Below are 24,032 nucleotides of genomic sequence, written 5' to 3' on the forward strand. Positions count from 1 at the left end.
GATAAGATCAATAACACACAGCCAAAACTGTAAAGAGAAGTAGCCTACTGTAGAAGTGAAAACCACGAGAATGTGATGTTTCCTCCCTTTCTTCACATATTACTTGTAGTCCTTAGAGAACAGAATGTTTGTGTGTTAACTACTGGTGACTCATTTCACTGTTTTGTGTTTTAATAGTGTGCCTAAAATGCATGCTTTACTGTATGGAGTAGCCTACAAAGCTATGAATTATTGCCACAAAAACAAAATAGAAAATCTCTAAAACGTAATGTTATTGAAATCATATTAAACAGCTAATTAAACAATAATGATTACATAGCTGTATATTCTAATAGCAATCATTGCTATCGTGTTTGTTCAGTAACAGGGGTCTCTCCAAATGCATTTGTCGGGGATACCAATTTTATTCAGTCTGGAGAGAGAACTCATACAGGATATCTTAAACAAGTGAAATTGGAAGTGATGACACTAAGAATTGAGCAGACAAATGTGAAGCTGACAAATGGGTGCTCTCTTCTGATTGGCTGAAATTAGCAACCCACCTGAAAATGTATTCTGTTTATTAAAGAGCTGGAGCGACTGGGAAACGCCTGTTATTGAACAAACACTCTATACCAACGATATAGTGGTATAGATAGACTACTATCAGAATACAGAGCTTTAGCTTTTAAACAAAAATACATTAGTTTTAACCAACACAAATATCAACAACAAACCTTCATATTCAAGATGTTTTATTGTTTTGATTAACAAAATATTAAATATAATTATAATTGGCAGATCTTGCATACAGGGCCATGTAAATTGTCACCTTCAGCGTTCTGATTGTAGGGCGTTCACCATTTCAGCATTTCCTTCTCACAAACTGTCAAGAGCTGATTAAGCTGAAGTGTGGCAATAACAATGTGATCTGAATGTAAAACTGTAGTTGATTAAACATGAAAATAATGAAATAATTAGTAAATAATACTACTAAATCATGTCCAATTTTTATGCTGACCCAAGTAAAAAAGTAATATGTACAGTAGCTACTGTAATTAAATCTATGTTTAAAATCAACTGGTACAGCAACATAACATTAACTGTCCCGACATTGTTTTATGATATGAAATTAAGACTATGTTAAATATTAAAGTTAACATAAGAATTGAGTTTATAGTCAACTGGTTTCAAAGTAAATCCTGTCTATCTTGGTCAGATTCGTTGTCTTCTCTCACCTAACCTGTCATATTAAATCTACTGTTTACACCAGCCAGTATTATCAAAATCTCAAATCGTTTACACCCTTTAAATCATTTTAAGCAAGTTTTTTTCAGCAGCTAGCCAACTATATAAAATCTTTGCAGAGATGCAGTAACTGAATAGTAAGTAAAAGGACAAGATGTATAACTGCCACCTGGTTTCAGTTTCACACTTCACCATAATACAACATGACAAAGAAACAGAAATATTTGTAACGAAATCATTCAGTATCAAGTAGGCTAAGGTTTGTTGTTAATATTACCGTAGATACCATGAACAATTTACTGTACTCGATACTTGCCTCACATTTACTGTCATACGTATATATTTACAGTCTAATCATCTATGACAGTTTTCTATAAAATAATATGAAAAGAAATTCTGCTATTCATCAATTTAACAATCTAGTTGATTTGAAATGTACAAGCTGCATTTCAGTGTCCAGGCAGCAAACAGTCACTGATAAACACCTGGTCTATGTAAATGTAAAGAGCTTCACTCTTTCTTTACACGTTGGATTCCTCTTCTACAACCCTGGTGTCCTGATCAGCAGAGGAGATGAATCCTCGCCTACGACCCCCACTTTCTCTGATGTTTACATAATCTGGACTGTCCTCCTGAAACATGACAAGTAAAATAAAATACACATTTATAATCTTGAATAGATCATATATCAAATTCATCATTATAAAATAATTTAAACATAATAATAATTTAGCTCTTCTCACTTCTTTGTCCATGCCAGAGTCTTGTTTCCTTTAAAAACATGAAATATTATTTCAAAATAAGATGTTTGCTATAATACTAACAACAGGATATAGTTCAACAGAACAGTGGTTCTCAAAGTGGGGTCCAGGGACATCGAGGCTGTTCCAGGGGGTCCCCAGCAAAATGAGAAACAGTTTAATTTCACAATTATTTTACTGGCAAGAAGTTATCCCAAATGAGAAAATGTATAAGAATGACTATTCAGGTCATAGGTTTCTTTCCACTGTCTACACTATAGACAGTGGAGAGAAACCTATATCATTCTACAACTTTACAATATAGACTCTACAGTATAAAGTTGTAGAATTGTGTACTAAATCTAATGAAACAAAAGTGTTTTCTTATGGGGGTCTGTGGTACAAAATCCTTTTTAATTGGGTATCTGCTGCCTAATAGTAATCAATTTGGGGTCCTTGACATATATTTTTAATGAGTTATGATGACATTAAACTTACCAGGTCCACAACAAAACCAAAGGAAGCACCAACACTGCCAAGACCTTGACTCCAATACCAACACGAAGGATGAGACGATGAACTGCAGAACGATGACAGGATATTAATACAAACAGAGAATGTTTTCAGAATATTTGGTGGTTCTGAGGCATTACATATATTTGTTATGTTATATATTCTAGTAGTTTATGTTATTTGGTTCCAGACTGTAAAGTATATCTTATTACAATCATACCTTGCAAGAAATATTTCTCTCTACTCACTGTCTGTTATGTCAATCTGCAGCAGCACCTCAGTAGAGTTGTTTTCTCCCAGTGAGTTCCTGGTCTGACAGAAGTACAGCCCAGACTGGGAGGACTGCAGAGAGGTCAGAACCAGCACCTGTCCTGACCCTACCTGGACCAGGGAGCTGGAACGAGGAGGCTCAGTCCTCTTGTACCAGGTGTAGTTGTGTACTGGTGGGTTAGCATCACTTCTGCAGGTCAAGTTCACACTGCTGCCCTCTGCCAGACTGTCTGGTGGACTGACCTCCACCAACACACTCACTGGTGCATCTTGATATTCACATCAAAAAGACAAATAACATTTAATCATAAACTAGATGGTATTTCAAATAATACAGTATATTCACATTAGACTATGAGTGATGGATTAAATTGCAAACATTTTGTTATTTAACTTACAGAGGACATTAATGAAATGAGGTGGTGACATTTGGGATCCATTTTTGTTTGTCACCTGACAGGTGTACTGTCCAGAATCTGTAGAAGTCACATTCTCCTTTACCAGGAGAGTACCATTGGAGACAGAGCTGTTTCCTCTGTCTCTGTACCAGGTGTAACTGTCTGCTGGTGGGTTGACATCACTTCTGCAGGTCAGAGTCACTTTGCTGCCCTCAATAACTTCTCCTGGTGGATCCATTGATACTGAGGGTGTTTCTGGAGGGTCTGTGGAGGAATAAACATTGATACACTTAAATAACACTTTGCTGTGTACAGCATTTTCAACGAGGAATGAACAATAACAATAATTCATGTATGTTAAATAGTGTCTAACATTACATCAACTCAGGTTAAAATAACCTGAGTTGATGTATTTATGTAATTTATAACATAAATAATGTATTTATGTTCATGCATGGCCAACACCCCCCCCCCCCCAATACACACACACGCGCGCAAACGCACTCACACACACACACACACACACACACACACACACACACACACACACACACACAGACACAGACACACACACACACACACACACACACACACACACACACACACACACACACACACACACACACACACACACACACACACAAACACACACACACACACACACACACACATATAATTTAATTTTCATTCAAACCTGAGGCCGATTCTACAAATGCCTTCTAAAACCTACAAGTTTTCTGAAAAACGTAATGTTGCTTTATATATAGCTAAAATCTAAAATGACACAGCTGCTTTCCTAGTTTTAATGGGTTAAAAACTCACAGTGAACATCAACAGTGACTCCAGGTGAATTGACTGTAGCAATGTTGTTCTTTGCCTGACAGTAGTATGTTCCACTGTCACTGGGTTGGATGTTAGAGATGGTCTTTATCCTCCTCCATGCCACTTCAGAGTTGTCTTTGATAATGATGTAATTCTGGATTGGTGGATTTGAACCACTGCTGCTGCAGGTGAAAGTGACTGAGATTCCTTTGACAACATCTCCAGGTGGACTTACTGACAAAAGGACATTCTTGGGACCATCTGTTGGAGAAAGATGTAAACTCTCTTTATCATTACTCATTATCATTATCATTATGTTGCTCACGTGCTTCCTTGGGGGGCAGACATGCTGGTGATAGCACAGCAGTCTTTTCATTGTATCTTAACTGCTGTTCTGCCTCTGGTGACTGAATTTCTTCCGCGGGATCAATAAAGGTCTTATCTTACTTACTCAACCATTGAAATATCTGACAAAATCAGTAACACAATAAACCTGCTTGAATAAATGATGCTTGTTTTGCTGTCTGTAAAAACTATAACATATTTTAAAATACAAACATTACAACCTGCACAAAACACCTAAAAAGTGTGGTCCACTTACACTGAACATCTAGAGAGTGTGGTGATGAGTGTGGTGATGAACCATGTGTGTTTGTTCCCTGACAGGTGTACTGTCCAGAGTCGGTAGGAGAGACATTCCTCTTTACCAGCTGACGACCAGTGGAGATAGATCTACTTCCACCGTCTTTGTACCAGGTGTAACTGTATACTCGTGGTTTGGCATCACTGCTGCAGGTCAAAGTCACTTTTCTGCCCTCAATAACTTCTCCTGGTGGATCCACTGATACTGAGGGTTTTTCTGGAGGGTCTGTGGAGGAATAACATTCAGTGTTATTTGATACACTCAAATAACACTATGCTGTGTATACAGCATTTTCCACTAGCAATGAACAATAACAATAATTCATGTATGAATAATGTGGTGTCTAACATTTCGTCAACTTTAAAAATAAAGGTTAAAATAATAAAACACTGGACATTAAAGTAATCAATAAGTAAGTCTCTCTTTCTCTTCCTACCTCTCTTTCTAATATGAACTATGATAATATGTACAACTCTTGAATTGTATTTCTGTTCATGCATAGTCAACCCCCCCCTCTCCCCTCAATACACACATTCACTCACACACGGTCTGACATGCATACATTTTCATTCAAACTTGAGGTCGATTCTACAAATGTCTTCTAAATCCTAAACGTTTTCTGACAAACGTAATGTTGCTTTATATATAGCTAAAATCTAAAATGACACAGATGCTTTCCTAGTTTTAATGGGTTAAAAACTCACAGTGAACATCAACAGTGACTCCAGGAGAATTGACTGTAGCAATGTTGTTCTTTGCCTGACAGAAGTATGTTCCACTGTCACTGGGTTGGATGTTAGAGATGGTCTCTATCCTCCTCCGTGCCACTACAGTTTTGTCTTTGATAATGATGTAATTCTGGATTGGTGGATTTCCACTGCTGCTGCAGGTGAAAGTGACTGAGCTTCCTTTGACAACATCTCCAGGTGGAATTACCACCAAAAGGACATTCTTGGGACCATCTGTTGGAGAAAGATGTAAACTCTCTTTATCATTACTCATTATCAATATCATGTGTTGTTACCGTGCTTCCTTGGGGGGCAGACATGCTGGTGATAGCACAGCAGTCTTTTCATTGTATCTTAACTGCTGTTCTGCCTCTGGTGACTGAATTTCTCCCGCGGGATCAATAAAGGTCTTATCTTATCTTACTCAACCATTGAAATATCTGACAAAATCAGTAACACAATAAACCTGCTTGAATAAATGATGCTTGTTTTGCTGTCTGTAAAAACTATAAAAATATTTAAAATAAAAACATTACAACCTACAAAAAACACCTAAAAAGTGTGGTCCACTTACACTGAACATCTAGAGAGTGTGGTGATGAGTGTGGTGATGAACCATGTGTGTTTGTTCCCTGACAGGTGTACTGTCCAGAGTCTATAGGAGACACATTACTCTTTACCAGCTGACGACCAGTGGAGATAGATCTGCTTCCACCGTCTTTGTACCAGGTGTAACTGTCTACTCGTGGTTTGGCATCACTGCTGCAGATCAGAGTCACTTTTCTGCCCTCAATAACTTCTCCTGGTGGATCCAATGATACTGAGGGTTTTTCTGGAGGGTCTGTGGAGGAATAACATTGATACACTCAAATAACACTATGCTGTGTATACAGCATTTTCCACTAGCATGAACAATAACAATAATTAATGTATGAATAATGTGGTGTCTAACATTTCGTCAACTTTAAAAATAAAGGTTAAAATAATAAAACACTGGACATTAAAGTAATCAATAAGTAAGTCTCTCTTTCTCTTCCTACCTCTCTTTCTAATATGAACTATGATAATATGTACAACTCTTGAATTGTATTTCTGTTCATGCATAGCCAACCCCCCCCCTCTCCCCTCAATACACACATTCACTCACACACGCTCTGACATGCATACATTTTCATTCAAACTTGAGGTCGATTCTACAAATGTCTTCTAAATCCTAAACGTTTTCTGACAAACGTAATGTTGCTTTATATATAGCTAAAATCTAAAATGACACAGATGCTTTCCTAGTTTTAATGGGTTAAAAACTCACAGTGAACATCAACAGTGACTCCAGGAGAATTGACTGTATCAATGTTGTTCTTTGCCTGACAGAAGTATGTTCCACTGTCACTGGGTTGGATGTTAGAGATGGTCTCTATCCTCCTCCGTGCCACTACAGTTTTGTCTTTGATAATGATGTAATTCTGGATTGGTGGATTTCCACTGCTGCTGCAGGTGAAAGTGACTGAGCTTCCTTTGACAACATCTCCAGGTGGAATTACCACCAAAAGGACATTCTTGGGACCATCTGTTGGAGAAAGATGTAAACTCTCTTTATCATTACTCATTATCAATATCATGTGTTGTTACCGTGCTTCCTTGGGGGGCAGACATGCTGGTGATAGCACAGCAGTCTTTTCATTGTATCTTAACTGCTGTTCTGCCTCTGGTGACTGATTTTCTCCCGCGGGATCAATAAAGGTCTTATCTTATCTTACTCAACCATTGAAATATCTGACAAAATCAGTAACACAATAAACCTGCTTGAATAAATGATGCTTGTTTTGCTGTCTGTAAAAACTATAAAAATATTTTAAAATAAAAACATTACAACCTACACAAAACACCTAAAAGGTGTGGTCCACTTACACTGAACATCTAGAGAGTGTGGTGATGAGTGTGGTGATGAACCATGTGTGTTTGTTCCCTGACAGGTGTACTGTCCAGAGTCTATAGGAGACACATTACTCTTTACCAGCTGACGACCAGTGGAGATAGATCTGCTTCCACCGTCTTTGTACCAGGTGTAACTGTATACTCGTGGTTTGGCATCACTGCTGCAGGTCAAAGTCACTTTTCTGCCCTCAATAACTTCTCCTGGTGGATCCAATGATACTGAGGGTTTTTCTGGAGGGTCTGTGGAGGAATAACATTGATACACTCAAATAACACTATGCTGTGTATACAGCATTTTCCACTAGCATAAACAATAATGTGGTGTCTAACATTTCATCAACTTTAAAAATAAAGGTTAAAATAATAAAACACTGGACATTAAAGTAATCAATAAGTAAGTATCTCTTTCTCTTCCTACCTCTCTTTCTAATATGAATTATGATAATATGTACAACTCTTGAATTGATGCATAGCCAACCCCCCCCCCCCCTCTCCCCTCAATACACACACACTCACTCACACACGCTCTGACATGCATACATTTTCATTCAAACTTGAGGCCGATTCTACAAATGCCTTCTAAATCCTAAACGTTTTCTGAAAAACGTAATGTTGCTTTATAAATAGCTAAAATCTAAAATGACACAGATGCTTTCCTAGTTTTAATGGGTTAAAAACTCACAGTGAACATCAACAGTGACTTCAGGTGAATTGACTGTAGCAATGTTGTTCTTTGCCTGACAGTAGTATCTTCCACTGTCACTCGGTTGGATGTTAGAGATGGTCTCTATCTCCTTCCGTGCCACTTCAGTGTTGTCTTTGAAAATGATGTAATTCTGGATTGGTGGATTACCACTGCTGCTGCAGGTGAAAGTGACTGAGCTTCCTTTGACAACATCTCCAGGTGGACTTACTGACAAAATGACATCCTTGGGACCATCTGTTGGAGAAAGATGTAAGCTCTCTTTATCATTACTCATTATCATTATGTTGTTCACGTGCTTCCTTGGGGGCAGACATGCTGGTGATAGCACAGCAGTCTTTTCATTGTATCTAAACTGCTGTGCTGCCTCTGGTGACTGAATTTCCCCCGTGGGATCAATAAAGGTCTTATTCAACCATTGAAATATCTGACAAAATCAGCAACACAATAAACCGATGAGCGAGTGGTACGTCTACAGATGACAGTGAAGTGAAAATGTAAGGACTTAAAACTTTTAAGACCTTTTTAATACCTAAAAAAAAGAAAGGGAGAAAAGAACAAATAGCATTACTGCATCAAAAGTAATCAACAAACTATACTATAAAAACTGGTCAAACATTGGCCAAATTCTCAAATAATATAAGAAAGAGGCGAAAATTGTGAAAATAGCCAATCTACAAGCGCACAACGCCTCTCATTGTGAGGCGTTGTGAGCTTGTAGATCAGCTATTTTCACAATATTTATCTGAAGAACCGAGTCAAACTGAATGTAATCAACTCCTACATTCCAAGTGCTTGTCAGGGTTGGGGGTCCCCAGTTCAAATATGATTCTTTTTGGGGGTCACGGCCTGAAAAGGTTGAGAACCTCCTGAGGACGGTCAGTCCTCTTAGGGCAAGACAGTGCCACTCAATCCGCTTGTCCGGAACTACTCTGCCGGGACTGGGGGAGAAGAGAGGCTCTGGCACGTGGAGGGGCTAGGCTCTGTGTAATGTATATAAAGCCCTCACTTTCTGCCCGGGGAGAGAGAGAGAAAGGAGACAGTTTGTGAGGACCACGGGGGATTCTGAATCATGTAGAATAAGGGATCCTCACCCCAGAACCACAGAACTACACAGGTTATCGCTGGAAGGGTAACAACCCAGAACTAGACCACTCTCCTCCCTGTGCTTTTGTCTCCCCAGATCTATGGCTGAACCACAGAGGGACTGTCTGCCCCAGACCGGGAAGAATTTAAGTAGTTTTTCTCCTGACCCCCGTTTCCAGTAAAGACATAACCTTTGTGTCATGTCCTTCATCCAGGTGAGCCGTAAAAGAATATTTCATTTTGATTTCATGACACCTTTAAAAGATACTCTTGTTTACCTGCCACTCCCGACCCACTACAAACACCTGTAAAAGACAACAAAGAAACAGTTGTCAAAACATTATCAATTCCAAAATATATATTTTTTATCATAAATAAAAAAATAAAGATTATAATTCTGATGGTCACATCCTATTTATCAATTTGTTGGTTATAATATAGCATGTCAAATTTCTGAATGCAGGTATTGATAATAATAATAACATAATATAAAGGAATAAAATACAGAAAGAAAATATAAAACAATTATATATATAAATAATTATATTGTTCATATTTATTACGTCAATAAAGTACCGCATTATCAGCTTGTCAGTGTGTTATATATCCGTCTCTGTCCCTCTTTCTCTCTCTCTCTCTCTCTCTCTCTCTCTCTCTCTCTCTCTCTCTGTCTGTCTTTCTGTCTCTCTTTCTCTCACTCTTATTACGTGGTTGAATTGAAATAGGCTCTCCCCCCCCCCTCTCTCTCTCTCTCTCCCTCCCTCCCTCCACTTCTCAATCTCCCTCTCTCTCCCCCTGTCCGACTCCCTCCATCTCTGTCTCACTCCCTCTCTGCCTCTCTCTATGTGACGTCGGACACAACAGGAAACCATTGCCTTACAATGTGATATATGCATGTCCATATTGGGGCATATCTGCATTATTATTGCATTGACAACACATAGTGAATGTCCAGTCCAAATGGGCATATCTGCCGCCAAAGACAGACACGCGGATGCGCAACTTGAACTATATCAGTGGTGAAAAGTAACTAAGTACATTTACTCAAGTACTGTACTTACATAAGTACAATTTTGAGGCATTTTTACTTTACTTTGCAATACTTTTACTTCTGCTCCACTACATCTCAGAAGCAAATATGTAAATATGTCATTTTACTCCAGTACAATTATTTGAAAACTTTAGTTAGCTACTTATAGTAGATTTTGATTATTATTACAAAATATACATTACCCACTTCAGCCATATACATTTCGGCCATTTGAAAATAGCCGATCTACAAGCTCACAATGTGTCGCGATGCGACGCATTGTGAGCTTGTAGATCTGCTATTTTCAAAATATTTTTATACATTTGAAAATTTGTGAAATGGGACATTCTGCATAATGAGTACTTTCTACTTTGGTACTTTAAGTACATTTTGATACCAATACTTTTGTACTTTTACTCAAGTACATTTTTTATTCCAGACTTTTACTTGTATTTCTACATTGCAGTATTGATACTTTTACTTAAGTACAAAATGTGAGTACTGTTTCCACCACTGAACTATAGTAGATTACTTGTTTGAAATTGACACATTTGATTGTACTTTGCCATTTCAAAGTCATTTAGAAAATCTATGGGTGAACACACACACACACACACACACACACACACACACACACACACACACACACACACACACACACACACACACACACACACACACACACACACACACACACACACACACACACACACACACACACACACACACTGTGAATATGAAACTCATTTCAAACTCTACCAGATAAAATCAAAATATGCAGGAGGATCACGTTGATTGTCTTTAGAGGCCACATGGTGTCATTGGGTGAAAAGTAACCTCAACATCAAGTAACTGCAATGAAAGACACAATTCAGAACCAAAAAATGTACTGTACTCTCTGTTCTGTAATAAGCTGTGAATAAATATATGAGCTAGCTGAGTCTCAACAATGTTAATGTAAACATTTTCATATTTAAACTACGTGTGATATAAAATAATGTGGTTTCATTTCAAGTTTGTGTGCATTGTATTTGGACCACTTCTTCACTTTCATCTCTGAGACTGAATTATTTGAATTGAAAGTCAAATTGAAAGTGATGTCATGCTACAATGTCAAACATGTATAAGATACATTCCAGTCAATGAATATAAATTGTTAAGTTACAGTGAGGTAATCCAGTTTGACTCACTTGTCTCCGAGCTTGTCTGCATGTCCAGTATGAGTCATTAACAGTCAGCAAGACTTACTGATAACCAAGTCAAGAACACACAGCCACAAGTAAAAAGGGAAGTAGAGGTGAGAACCGCTAGAATGTGTTGTTTCCACTCTTCCTCCCTCTCTTTACCCATGTAGTTACAGAGTACAGAACAAATGCATTAACTTTAGCTTTAGCTGTACTGCTGACTTTCAGTCTTGAAGGACAATTAACCAAAAACATCTCAACAATTTCTTTGGGTTTACCATATGCATGAATGTAATCAAAAACAATCACACACATAACATATATTTAATATTTCCAAGATGCTTTATATTCTTGATTAACAAGCTAAACTAGACGTGTCGCAATTCTGGGAAATTGCAAAGTGTGGTTGCGCCGGTCGCGGGTCGCAGGCGGCCGCCGGGACGTGAGGAATACGCCGGGAGGATTACCGTCGCAGGCCGCGCGACGTGCGATTCGAATTCGGTGCCGATCGGATCCCGCGTTCGTGACACGTGCCGTTTTGATTTGAGGAAATAGGTCCCTCCCACTAAAGAAACAGGCCCCTCCCACAAATGTAGCGGGCCGATGACATCGTCATGTCACTCCTGAGATCACTTGCTTTTCTTTTTGAGAGAACTGATCCCCCCAAAAATCATGTTTTTGTGTCAAACGGTTACATTTTGCGCATTTGTGGCGCCCCCTATGGGTCAAAGTGGAAATGCTTTTGGGGATTTGTTGAGTAAACCATCCTCGACGTGATTCAAATTTGGGATTGACTGGACGTTTTGTTCGCATTTTTAGGCATTTTTGGTAAAACGGGCCCCTCCCGCTAACTTTGGAATCCAATTACGGCCGAACGGTATAGACTATCAAAATTCCGAATTGTTTATCGCATGGGTCCATAGATCATGTGTACCGACATTTGTGAGATTTGGACAAAATCTGTAGGAGGAGCTAAAAGTGTGTTTTGAAGAAAATTCTAAATGGCGGAAAATCTATCCAGACGGAAATGGGCGTGGCCTATATGGGGAGCTGCGTCATGACCCAAAGATTTTTTTATTCTACGACCTACGGTTCAAGAGTTATAGGCCAAAAGGTAAAGTGGGCTGTTATAGCGCCACCATGAGGCCGAATGGTGTAATATTTCTTTCAATAATTTGGCAATAAACTATGAACCTCCCCTCCAAATCTGGTAACTCTAGCTCTTACGGTTTCTGAGAAAAAAATACTTGAATTTGAGTTTTTTCACTTTTCCATTAAAGTGGATGGGGAAATTTAATGCACTAATAAATCAATATCAATAAAACTATGCAATCAATCTCTTAGCAAAGTACAAGCAGTCTATTCCCGATGAAGCCGGTCATTATGACATATGGCACGAAATTGGGAAAAATAAACTGTGGGAGGAGTAGCGAGTAAGAAAAAAGTTTATCTAGAAAGAAAGTCGGTAGAGTGCTATAGTCTGGTTGCCCATTCGGGCAACCACACTAATAAAGTCGGTAGAGTACTATAGTCTGGTTGCCCATTCGGGCAACCACACTAATAATAATAAAGTCGGTAGAGTACTATAGTCTGGTTGCCCATTCGGGCAACTACACTAATTATTAATTGGTTGGCAGATCATGCACACAGGGCCATTAAACTTTATTATTGTAGGCTGCTGTTCGACATTTCCAGTTGACAAACTGCAGTTGTCATTCACCCTGCATGCAGAGATGATAAAGCTGTAATATGGCAAAAACAAAAAAATGTGGTCTGAAGGGTAAACCGTAGTTGATAAAAAGTTTAATCATTGTACTTTAGGAAAAACTGAGTACAGCAAACCTGATCTCACATTAGACTTTAAGCCATAATGGAGCCTCTATTGATGTCATTCTTGGCCCAGCATCTGGTGTGACTCTGCCCTGAACTGACATGAGTCCTACCTCTGTACAGATGGTATTGTTCTGGTTTTATTTTGGTGCAGTGATGGAAAGTAACTAAGTACATTTACTTAAGTACTGTACATAAGTATTTCCAATTTTCAGTATTTTTACTTCTACTCCACATACATCTCAGAGGCAAATATTGTACTTTTACTCCATTACAATTACTTGAAAACTTTAGTTATTAGTTACTTAGATTTTGATTATTATTACAAAACATACATTAACCACTTCAGCCCTATATATATTTCAGCCATTTGAAAAAAGCATCTACAAGCATGTGAGCTTGTAGATCTGCTATTTTCAAAAAATTAGTCTACCTTTTATACATTTGAAAACTTGTGAAATGGGACATTCTGCATAATGAGTACTTTCTACTTTTGGTACTTTAAGTAAACCAATACTTTTGTACTTTTACTCAAGTAAATTTTGAATTCCGGACTTTTACTTATTGCAGTATTGATACTTTTACTAAGTAACAAATGTGAGTACTTTTTCCACCACTGTTTTGGTGTTGGCATCACTATTGCAGGTGAAAGTGACTGAAAATCTTTCAAGAACTTATGCCCCAGGGCCTTATAAGGTCGTGGGGAGGAGCATCTTCTTTAGCAGGTAGTGATGCAGCCAGTCAGGATACTTGTCAATAAAGCACCTGTAGTGGAGTCCATGAGACTGTGGCGTAACACACAGCAAATGATCTGTCTGGTGGGGAATTGAACCGGGGAGGCATTTGAGCCCATGGGGCATATGCACCCCAGAGCCATTCTAGGAGAGTTGCGTCATCTCTGTTCACTTCGTCGGGCCAGGTCCTCTACATAGCATTCTACTGGCGAATAGTGACAAAGCCCTAAACCGGAAGTTTATGGAATGCACTGGAGTCTATGAGCATTTGTAACTATTTCCAGTTTATGAACCACGTGACCGGCGCTGTTTCTGCCCCCTCATTGGCGGAACTCTCTAATACAAGGCTCTGATGCACCCCAATCACTCGGCTACTGGGTCGCCCCTGGCCTGTGACTCCTACACAACACATGTGCATCCACAGTATTCAGTGTTATACTGCACTGTTCACTTAGCCACCACTACTATAGCCACTTACATGACCACGCTAATTATAAATATAGCCATATATGTATGGATTACAGCCTCACAAATCTGCCAAAAATCATCCAAGGCCTCTACATCACCAATGCGAATCTCTGTATAATGGGGGAATAATGGGGGAATTCATTATTGCTCCGATTTCACTCTGAACAAGCAGCCTTGGCTGGCCGTATTTCTCTTTAAGTGCTCTGAGGGCAGTGGAATATGGTCTTGCATCATGCATGCTGGATCTGGCCAATTTGTTAGCACCTGGGTGCTGAAGATGGTCTAATAAGATCTGATATTTATACTGTTCAGTAAGATGGGGTGAATATCAAGGAGGTTTTCTAGAGCCATTTTCAGGAGGGCATTTTCACTCTCTCTGCCACTCTTGAACGCAGGAAGTGATGGCCTGGGTATCCCATATGCAGAGGCTATGAACAGATCCATGGAATTGGAGGTTTGAACAGTTGAGTGAACAGATTGTGGCTGCTGGGATGACGTGGCTTGCATTGGTGGCTGACTACCGGTGGAACTGGATAAGCTTGTGCATTCTGGCTATGTTCAAAGGATTCCCAGAGACCAGGTGGACCAATCATATGAAACCTGGTATTTCCCACAGCACATTGTTGAACACAACAACAAGGACAGAGTTGTTTTTGACTGTTCCTTTGAATACATGGGCCAAAATCTGTACAAATGTCTTCTGCCTGGCCCAACACTGGGTCCTTCTCTTCTTGGGGTTCTTCTCAGATTCCGTCAACATGCCATTGCCATTTGCGGAGATATTAAATGTTCCATCAGGTGCGCCTTTTAAACGAGGACAAACCATTACTGCGTTTTATACTGTATGGAGAGGGATGCAGCTGAACCAGGAACCCACTGTTTTCGAATGGCAAGTTTTGCCCTTTGGAACAACGTGTAGCCCATGCTGTGCTACTTATGCAGTTCAAAAACATGTTCAAGATCATCGTCTTGAATTGTGTGCAGCCCTATCAGGTGCACAACTGGCTAACCTCCTCAATTCTGAACTCACTATCCCACTACAGTCGGTGACACTTTGGACAGACTCCACAACTGTCCTATCATGGCTAACATCGGACTCATGTCGCTACAAGGTATTTGTTGGCACAAGAGTAGCTGAGATTCAGACGCTGACTGACACAAAGAGCAGATATGTCGACTCAAAGAGTAATCCAGCTGATGATTTAACACAGGGCAAACCCCTCCTTGAGCTTTCTCAGCCACACAGATAAAAATGGCCCTCCGTGTTGTTCTAGGAAACTAACCAACAACAGAAACAGTCCTACACACAGTCCTGATTGAAGTGGAAGGTATTCTGAACTCAAAACCACTCAAAACCACGCATACATTTCCTATGACCTTGCTGACCCTGACCCTGTCACACCAAACTTGTTGTTGATGGGACTGACTCCTCTCTTGACTGACTCCTCTCTTCCCCAGGCAATCTATTGTTCAAGTGAACTCCTTGGAAGATGGCGTCACAGTCAGATCTTGGCTGATCAGTTTTGGTCAGCCTTTATCAAATTCTACCTGCCAAACCTTCAAGCCAGGCAAAAATGGGAGACTGACAAGGATAACTTGAATTCAGGTCAGGTTGTGATGATAGTTGACCCTCAACTTCCTCGCGCATCATGGCCTATTGGAAGGATAACTGAACCCTACCCTGGAAAAGATCGAAAAGTTCGCAGTGCTAAAGTCATTATTCAAGGCCGAGAATACATACGCCCTGTTTCCAGATTAATCCCACTCCCTGAAATCACTGAAGAAACCAAATGAACGTATTTGCTGCACAAATCCGGGGGCGGCTGTCAGAAACTGCAAGGTTCATTTTCCCTCCGCTCCACAAGGAGACACCTCAATGGGGTTCAGTGGTACCTGTGGTGGTGACCTCACTTCCTCCCACTATAAAAGCAGGACTGGAGTCCCTTTCTCCCCTTGTCCTTTGTTTCCAAACACATGCAGCCAGCCTGTGTTTGCTGTGTGCTGCTGATGTACTGATGTTTGCCATGCGTCTGTTAAACCTGGTATAATGTAAGTTCCAGTGTTTTACTTAGTGATGTGGATTATATTTAAGAATTGATGAACTTGAGTTATATGGATATTTAGATGTGTTTAATATTATGAAGTAAATACTTGGCCAATTATTATTTTGATGATGTACAATACCTTAATGTATAATATGATTTAAAGGCCATATATTTATGTTTGATATTTTATCTGGCATGATATTATATTTTGTTTCTTTGTGTCTTTGTTTAGAACCATGGCAATCATCATGAAACCCAATGTCAACACTATATCATTATCCGGCTAAATAAACTGGATATTTAATTTCAACCTTTGTTTCCTGGTGGTTTGTGGCTCCAGTTTGAACTTTAAATCCTAACAATGATTGTGCAGAAATAATTGTATTTGTGTTTGAGATGTTTGTTTCTGGATCTCCGTGTTTTGTTTGATGCATTACCAAAAGTTATTACACAAAACCTGAACTTCACTTTATCTTAAGTGGTAATGTCTAAGCAAGAATCTGATCATTTTCAGAAGGTTATTCAAATATGACCTAAACAGTCCAAAGGTTATAGGACTCTTTTTGCATGATTACCACTATTTACTATAACTCTTAAGATAAATGTATTTTCCCAAATATTTCAAAATCAATCAATTTATGAATTAACGACTAAGTGATATTTGCATTAAGCCGGCAGAAAGTTAACAAAGGTGGTCCCTAGGGCTCAGCCTTGCATTGCATAGCCTGTTTTGGAAGTTAAATTTCTTTAGGCTACTCATCATATAGTCAAATGGTGGACATAGAGAAGGGGAGTGGAAAAACGGAAGGAAAATAGAGAACAAACTGAGTGAGAGAAGGAGGGGAGACATAGCACTGTGGTTGGCTGTCAACTCTTTCAGAGTTATTATTGGCTCAGGTTAGGCCAGCTCAACCTACTTAAAAATATTTTCCTTCAGTGAAATCTTACTTTCAAATCAGTTGACTGGGAAGTTCCTTGATTTGTTTGTTGATCTCCTTTCCATTTAGAGGGTTAGAAAGAGAGACACACACAGAGGGACTATATTATCTGTACGTGTGTAGATGGTAAGAACGTATACATTATATTAAGTTTGGAGAGGTTCTTAAATGTGACAAGTATTGTACTTTTCCACAGATTAGGTTCGTTTTTGAAGTGTCACCATCAACCAGGAAACAGGACATTTTCTGGGACCAGCAGAGGAATTCCATTCACATTGTGGTCAGTTTACATGCCCATTTTTGCATCAGGGCTTAAGGATATCATCTACCTTTTTTAAGTTTTATTTGAAAAGAGATTGTGTGAACAATGCCTAAAAAGTTATAATATTTTAAAGGATCACAGTTGTATCAAACTTTTAGATTTACATTTTAAAGAAAATATACAGTAGCACTCACAGCTGCTTCAGAAAAAATCTTGTTAGTCAAAAATATGTTTAAATTGACAAATGGCAGCATGATATTGATATTGAAAATGTATAAGACTCAAATGATAAAATAACAGGCTGTAATTACAGCACCGATAGCATATTATTATGCCAAGTTTAAGTAAAGTTTTATTCACCAAACGTTATCAAACTGTAGAGGAAACCTATGGAATAGGACAGGAGAGAACATGGAGAAGACGAGGGTGACAAACAGGTGTTCAGCTCTGTGTATGTTGCTGATGGCTCTGCTTCCACTTCCATTACACACCTCAGGTAAGACACAAATCTACACAAACCTACACAGGAAAGTCCTCCATTTGTAGAGTACAAATGTAACCCTTACGGATCCATTTGGTTACATGTGTACACTAGCAGAGTTAAATGAACACTGAGGACTTTACTGTGTTTTTAATGTACTGTATGTGCATACATTGCTGTAAAAATATAATATACTGCAATTACACACAACAAATTAAAGCAACCATCAAATTGGTTACTTAAATAAATGTGTTAAGAATAGAAAGTTATTACAAAAATCAGCTTTTACACATTTTGAATACATTACATTACAGTCATTTAGCAGACGCTTTTATCCAAAGTGACTTACGGTAAGTGCATTCAACATAGGTAGGCAGGAAAACTACTAATCACCAGAAGTCTTAAGTGCATTCTCTTCTAAAACAAGCAACTAAGAGTATACCTAGCGCTACGGTAAAAGTGCAATATATCAGCTAGCTACTTTCTTAAACAGATGAGACAAATAGGAAAATCAAATGAGCAAGAGCTAAAAACCAATAAGTGTATCAAATAAACAAGATCCAATAAAACAAGAGCTTGTACAAATAATTGACAACAAGTAGGCAAGGCCAATGGTCAGGGTAGTGTTTCCTGAAGAAACGGGAAGAACAGGACAAACCAAGAATAGAAACATTTTAGGTATTGTGTAGCATGGTCCTCACTTTCTACATGGTCCATTACCAAAATAATGAAAACATACTTATAACCTGTCCTTGTAAAGTAAAGCTTGCACTCAAATTGTTGTTTTTTTCCATCTACAAGTAAAATGAAGGTTAAATGACATCTGCCTTAATTACATGAATTGTGAGATTTACCCTCTTTTTCAACTATATTTTGGGTAAGAGAAAGGGAGCTACTGTAATTCTCCTGCTATCCATGATGAAAATGATCAAAGTACCCCTCTTATCTTTCCACTCAGACAATCCAGGAGAGAATTCTATATGAAATTGCATCAATTTTAATATACTGTACTATGTGCACTGTTATTTCATGTATTGATGCTTCTCTCTCTCCTCTACCTCCCACCCCCCCCCCACACACTCCTACACTATATCCTCACTCTCTTAACAAACCACATCCTCCACTATTAACAATGTATAAATTACCCAGCCCAAAACACCACCGGTATCACAACACCTCCAAGGCCTTAAAAACAAGGCTCCAAACATCCCAAAACAAATTAGTAAGGCTACTTCTTGGCCTCAATTACAAAACCCATCTAACCCCTGCTCATTTTGCTAGGATTGGATGGCTTAGGGTTGAGGACAGAGTACAGCAACTTGCTATGGGCCTGGTCTTCAAGATACACCACAACATTGGGATCCCCCTGTATTTGTCTAAATACTTCCTAAATGTTAATGAAGTCCACGATCATAACACCAGAGGCAGCTCCACAAATCATGTGCAACCCAGATTTGGCTCAACAAAGGGAATGAACTCGTTCTCATGCTATTCATCAAAAATGTGGAATGCCCTACCAAAAGGAGTAAAGGAGTGTAAAACCCTACTCACTTTCAAAACTGCCCTAAAGATACACCTTCAGGAGGCTGCAATTCGAAAATGGCCCCTGTCTAAGTCTTAACCTACCCCCCTACCCCCCCCCCCCCCCTTTCTTTTTCTTCTTTTGTACATTTTTTTCACTTTTCATACCAGTAACCTGTAAGCTGATTGTATGACTTTCTGTATGGTAGTGTGTATATCTGTCTGTCTCTTATATGTCATCATGATTTGTGTGCATGGGGATCTCATCTTAAACAAGCTTAGTGCTTAATGAAACTCCCAGTTTAGTAGACCTTGTATTGTGAATTTGTACTTCCATGTACTGATGTTCTCATGTCTTACTAAATAAAGTACATCAATCAATCAATCAAACCAACACATCCACTAATATCAACCCTTCTTCAACAGGGTACAGCACCCTCCCAGGTAACCTTACCGTGGCGGCAGGGGACCCTGCAAAGTTCCGCTGTGGAGTGTCCCCGGTCCCATCCAACCTCACGCTCACCCTCTATGGCAGCCATGGAAACCACAGCCTCACCTGCCCTGGAGGGGACATAGATGACATCCCCCAGGCTCTCCACGCTAGTTGTAAGGAGGTCAATGGGGAGCTGCTGGCCCTGTGGACCATCACTGGAACATCTTACTCTGACAGCTCCACATGGGTTGTGTGTCAGCAGCCAGGTCACCCTGACGCACCTACTGCCTTCCTACGTGTTTATGGTGAATACTTCTTCTGTGTCCTCGTTTTCCAATTGAAACGTATTGTAACGAAATTCTATAAGATGTCTTCTGTTGACCAGAAGCATGCTGGACATCTTGAGGAAGATCAAATGAGTCATTAAACAAAATGAATAGAATACTTCACAGTGAGATCCACAGAGTGTAAAGTGTGATACAATTTTAAATTTAATACTCCAGATTTTACAGTGTATTTAAGTATTATTAGTATTTAAGTACATGAATAATTCCTTCATAGATCCTCTCTCTTTAAGCACTCATCAGAAACTAGCAGTAAGCAGCCAGGCAGAGGGAGTGGATGGCCTTCACACATTTTTCTTCACCTAAGCTCCTACTTTTATGTAAAGCATAAGTTGAAACCATTCTACTTGAAAGACATTACTTACTGGCTAGAGTCAGTGAATGTGGAGGAATGATACCTACTATTTAGTGGAACAAAACAAGAAAAGCTGACACATGCATGGGACGTATACACACACCACACATGTACATGGTCACTATCTCACTGTTCATCCCCCTCTCTCCTGCTTCCTTACGCATAACCCCCCACTCCTTTCCCTAGAGAGAAATAACCACGCCACCCTCATTGGCTGTGTGATCGGAGGATTCTTTGGTACCTTGCTGGTCTTCTACTTGGCCTACCTGATCATTCAGAGATCTGAGACGTTGCAAAGATTGTTCGGTAAGTTGCGCTTCAACATGAAGCAGTGCCGTATGGGATAAAGTTAAAGTTGTACTGACTCCTCCAAAAGTCTAGTTAAAATGAATTGTTTTGAGTACCTAGAGAGAAAATGCCAACAACCCTCTATCACACAGTTTCCCAAACAATGGGTCGGGACCCATTTGTGGGTCACAGAACCATTTTTATGGATCACGAGTAAATATCCCTTTTTTTCGTTTACTACAATTTTCTAATTATTCTAATTAGCAGATCTACAAGCTCACAATGTGTCACAATGCGACATTGTGAGCTTGTAGATCGGCTATTTTCACTAGTTTGGGTCCCGAGAAGAAATATACATTTTCTCTTTTCGGTCTCGAGCTAAAAAGATTGGGAACCACTGCAGTATGAGATGTCTTATGAAAGATGTCTTATGAAGTGTGTGTGTGCGTGCCTGCGTGTGTGTGCGTGTGTGTGTGTGTGTGTGTGTGTGTGTGTTGGGTAGAGATTGAACATATACTGATGTATAAACTGTTTGTGCCTGCAGCAGGAAGTGAATCTGAAGAGGATGATGATGATGGAGTTACAATCGTCTCACAGGATTAGAGAAACAGACTCAGCAGGATGTGATAGGAGTATAATGCTTATAGCCTACGGTATCATATGGACACTTATTGCACTTTGTATGTCGCTCTGCATAAGAGCGATTCAATCTCTGGATTAAAAACAGACAGAATGGCAGAGAAATGCAAATGTATCTCATTTATCAAATAATAGCTTGGATATGACAAACATCTGATGCTCAAAAATGTTCAATGTGTTACATTATGAAACGATCTCCTTCCTAATTAGTTTTTGACTCAATGTGTAATCTGAACCAAGGCCTGTGGGTGGCATTTCAATATTTCTGCCTGAGGCTGAGACAGTACAGGAAAGTACAGGAAACATCTGCCTCATGCCCTATGAAGCCTGATTTATACTTCATCGTACAATGTTGTCACATGCATTAAAATAGCTTATCTACAGTACAAGCTCACAACACGTTGCATCCGGGTTGCGTTGTGAGCGTGTAGATCTTCTGGTGCACAACACTGTAGTACGATGGATCATAAAATAGGAATGAGGGCCCACAGTATGAAGTGCAGAAACTGTGGGCAGGAAATATTAATAAAGTTCACTACTTCTTCAAACTTGCTATCCTTGGCTGGAACATACTGACCTTGCACTGTGATCGAATGCTTTAAAACTGTACACTGAAAAGGAACATACTATATAATTTGTTTTTTAATCCTATTCCTGCCTTCCCCACTTTGGTGATTTAATCTTTCATCTGAGTATGGATCCGTCAGACTCAGATCCCTCTATAGGCCTAAAAAACTGCATTGTTTGTAACTATGTTCTGAATTCCATGAAGAATTGATAGTTACCTAAATTGAAGATTTTCATGTATGTAAGATAGTTAGACTGTAGTTTCAAATAGAAGGGATGTTTGGGCATAACATTCAATTCATTCTGTTAATTGGAACTTACACAATATTGGATGTTGACAAACTACAGCTCAGGTAAGGCCACATCTCAAGGAAATCTTAGAGGTCCCATTTGTAATGAAGAACAGTATACTTGCATTACTGGAAATTGAGAGAACAAGAGTTTTTGCGAGAGAACAAGAGTTTTCGCAAGACTGGCTATTCTGTAGACTATTGCATGCATATACTTGTGTTGAAAAATTTGCAGTTCTACACAAATAAACAATTTAAAAGCCGTCAAGAATGGACTCAATGTTAAGCTTTGTAATGATTATATGGTCTGTATAGGAGATGTTCGTAAAGACCAAAGGAAACCCCCCGAATCCACACAAATTAACAGATTTTAGGGGGTAAGAAAGGTGTCTGTATTGCCAGAACCCTACTTGCAGTGCTCATAAAAGCAGACAGCAGTTCACTTGTTTGGCCACTAGAGGGCAGCATGTATTTGTAAAATAGTACGGTATCGAGAGAATCAAAAATCAAGAGTTATTAAACCACCATTATTTAATGTTTTCTTTTTTATATATGACTTGTTTTTAATATGACTGATAGAGCTTAATTTAGTTTTCAACAAGACAGGTCAATCCAGTTTCTATTTAATTAACTGAAACCCGGCTTAAGCAATGTAAATTAATGTCCTAATGCATTACTTTGATTGATTGAATACTTTATTAGCAGTTTGCAAAAAAAACACAGGAAAGTACAGTTCAATACAAGGTCTGCTAAGAGTTATTTTAAACCCATTGTGGTCCTTAAAGGTAGGGTAAGTGATATTTTTTGGTTAAAACAAAAAGTATTTTTTTTAAATGTTAAAATACTATATTCTGATAGTAATCATTGCTATACAGTGTTTGTTCAGTAACAGGAGTCTCCCCGTCTCTCCAGCTCTTTAATAAACAGAAAATACATTTTTCGGTAGGTGTCAAAATCTCAGCCAATCAGGAGAAAGTACCCATTTTTAAGCTTAATTTGTATAGTTTTCAGTTCCAATTTTGCATGCTCATTTCTTAGTGTCATCACTTCCAATTTCACTTGTTTAATCTGTATCCTGATTGAGTTCTCTGTCCTGGTTGGATAAAATTGGAAATGAAACTACAAAAAAAAAACAAAAAACTACAAAATACATTTTCTGTTTTATAAAGAGCTGGAGAGACATGGAGACTCTTTATATGGACAGGACACTCTATAGTAACGAGCACTATCAGAACATAGACCCATTTTGCAATTATTTGAAACTTTGCAAATCACTTACACTACCTTTAATTTGTACAGACAAATAGGGCCTATGTGACAAATATACACTACTATGCAAAACATAACATACATTCTTACAACAATATATTACAAAACTTTAACAATGAATAAATCCCCTTCCTCAAACAACTGATTTATTTTGTTAATCTTTGCTTGTTTGCTTGTCTTTTACTTTTAGACCTCTATAAGTGTAATTTTCTGTTGGCCTTGCACATAATATTTGCTTGTGCAAAGAAAAGCAAAAAAAACCTAAATGAAGGTTTGTTGAAAATGTCTG

At 38.8% G+C, this 24,032-nt stretch overlaps 2 protein-coding genes across 2 annotated transcripts in view; one reads left to right on the plus strand and one right to left on the minus strand.

The window, feature by feature from the left end:
* The window catches only part of LOC308083585 (hemicentin-1-like), a 55,430-nt gene extending 44,112 nt beyond the window's left edge, over nt 1-11,318 (minus strand). The window contains exons 1-10 of the mRNA XM_080425901.1: nt 11,286-11,318; nt 10,855-10,947; nt 9,344-9,370; nt 7,959-8,216; nt 7,250-7,516; nt 6,651-6,908; nt 5,916-6,182; nt 5,318-5,575; nt 4,572-4,838; nt 3,971-4,231 (exon numbers count right to left, since the gene is read on the minus strand). Coding sequence (XP_080282027.1) covers nt 3,971-4,231; nt 4,572-4,838; nt 5,318-5,575; nt 5,916-6,182; nt 6,651-6,908; nt 7,250-7,516; nt 7,959-8,216; nt 9,344-9,370; nt 10,855-10,909 — 1,918 coding nt within the window. The 5' untranslated portion in view covers nt 10,910-10,947; nt 11,286-11,318. The remainder of the gene's footprint in view (nt 1-3,970; nt 4,232-4,571; nt 4,839-5,317; nt 5,576-5,915; nt 6,183-6,650; nt 6,909-7,249; nt 7,517-7,958; nt 8,217-9,343; nt 9,371-10,854; nt 10,948-11,285) is intronic.
* Nucleotides 11,319-17,328: 6,010 nt separating this feature from the next.
* Nucleotides 17,329-23,035, plus strand: LOC308083128 (uncharacterized protein). The gene is made up of 5 exons (XM_080425282.1): nt 17,329-17,574; nt 17,937-18,052; nt 19,985-20,296; nt 20,877-20,996; nt 21,523-23,035. The coding sequence occupies exons 2-5, from the start codon at nt 17,968-17,970 to the stop codon at nt 21,579-21,581; spliced, it is 576 nt and encodes a 191-aa protein (XP_080281408.1). The 5' UTR covers nt 17,329-17,574; nt 17,937-17,967; the 3' UTR covers nt 21,582-23,035.
* Nucleotides 23,036-24,032: the final 997 nt, after the last annotated feature.

This window comes from Gymnoscopelus braueri (assembly GCF_963280865.1).
Source record: "Gymnoscopelus braueri genome assembly, chromosome: 4".
Lineage (NCBI taxonomy): Eukaryota > Metazoa > Chordata > Actinopteri > Myctophiformes > Myctophidae > Gymnoscopelus > Gymnoscopelus braueri.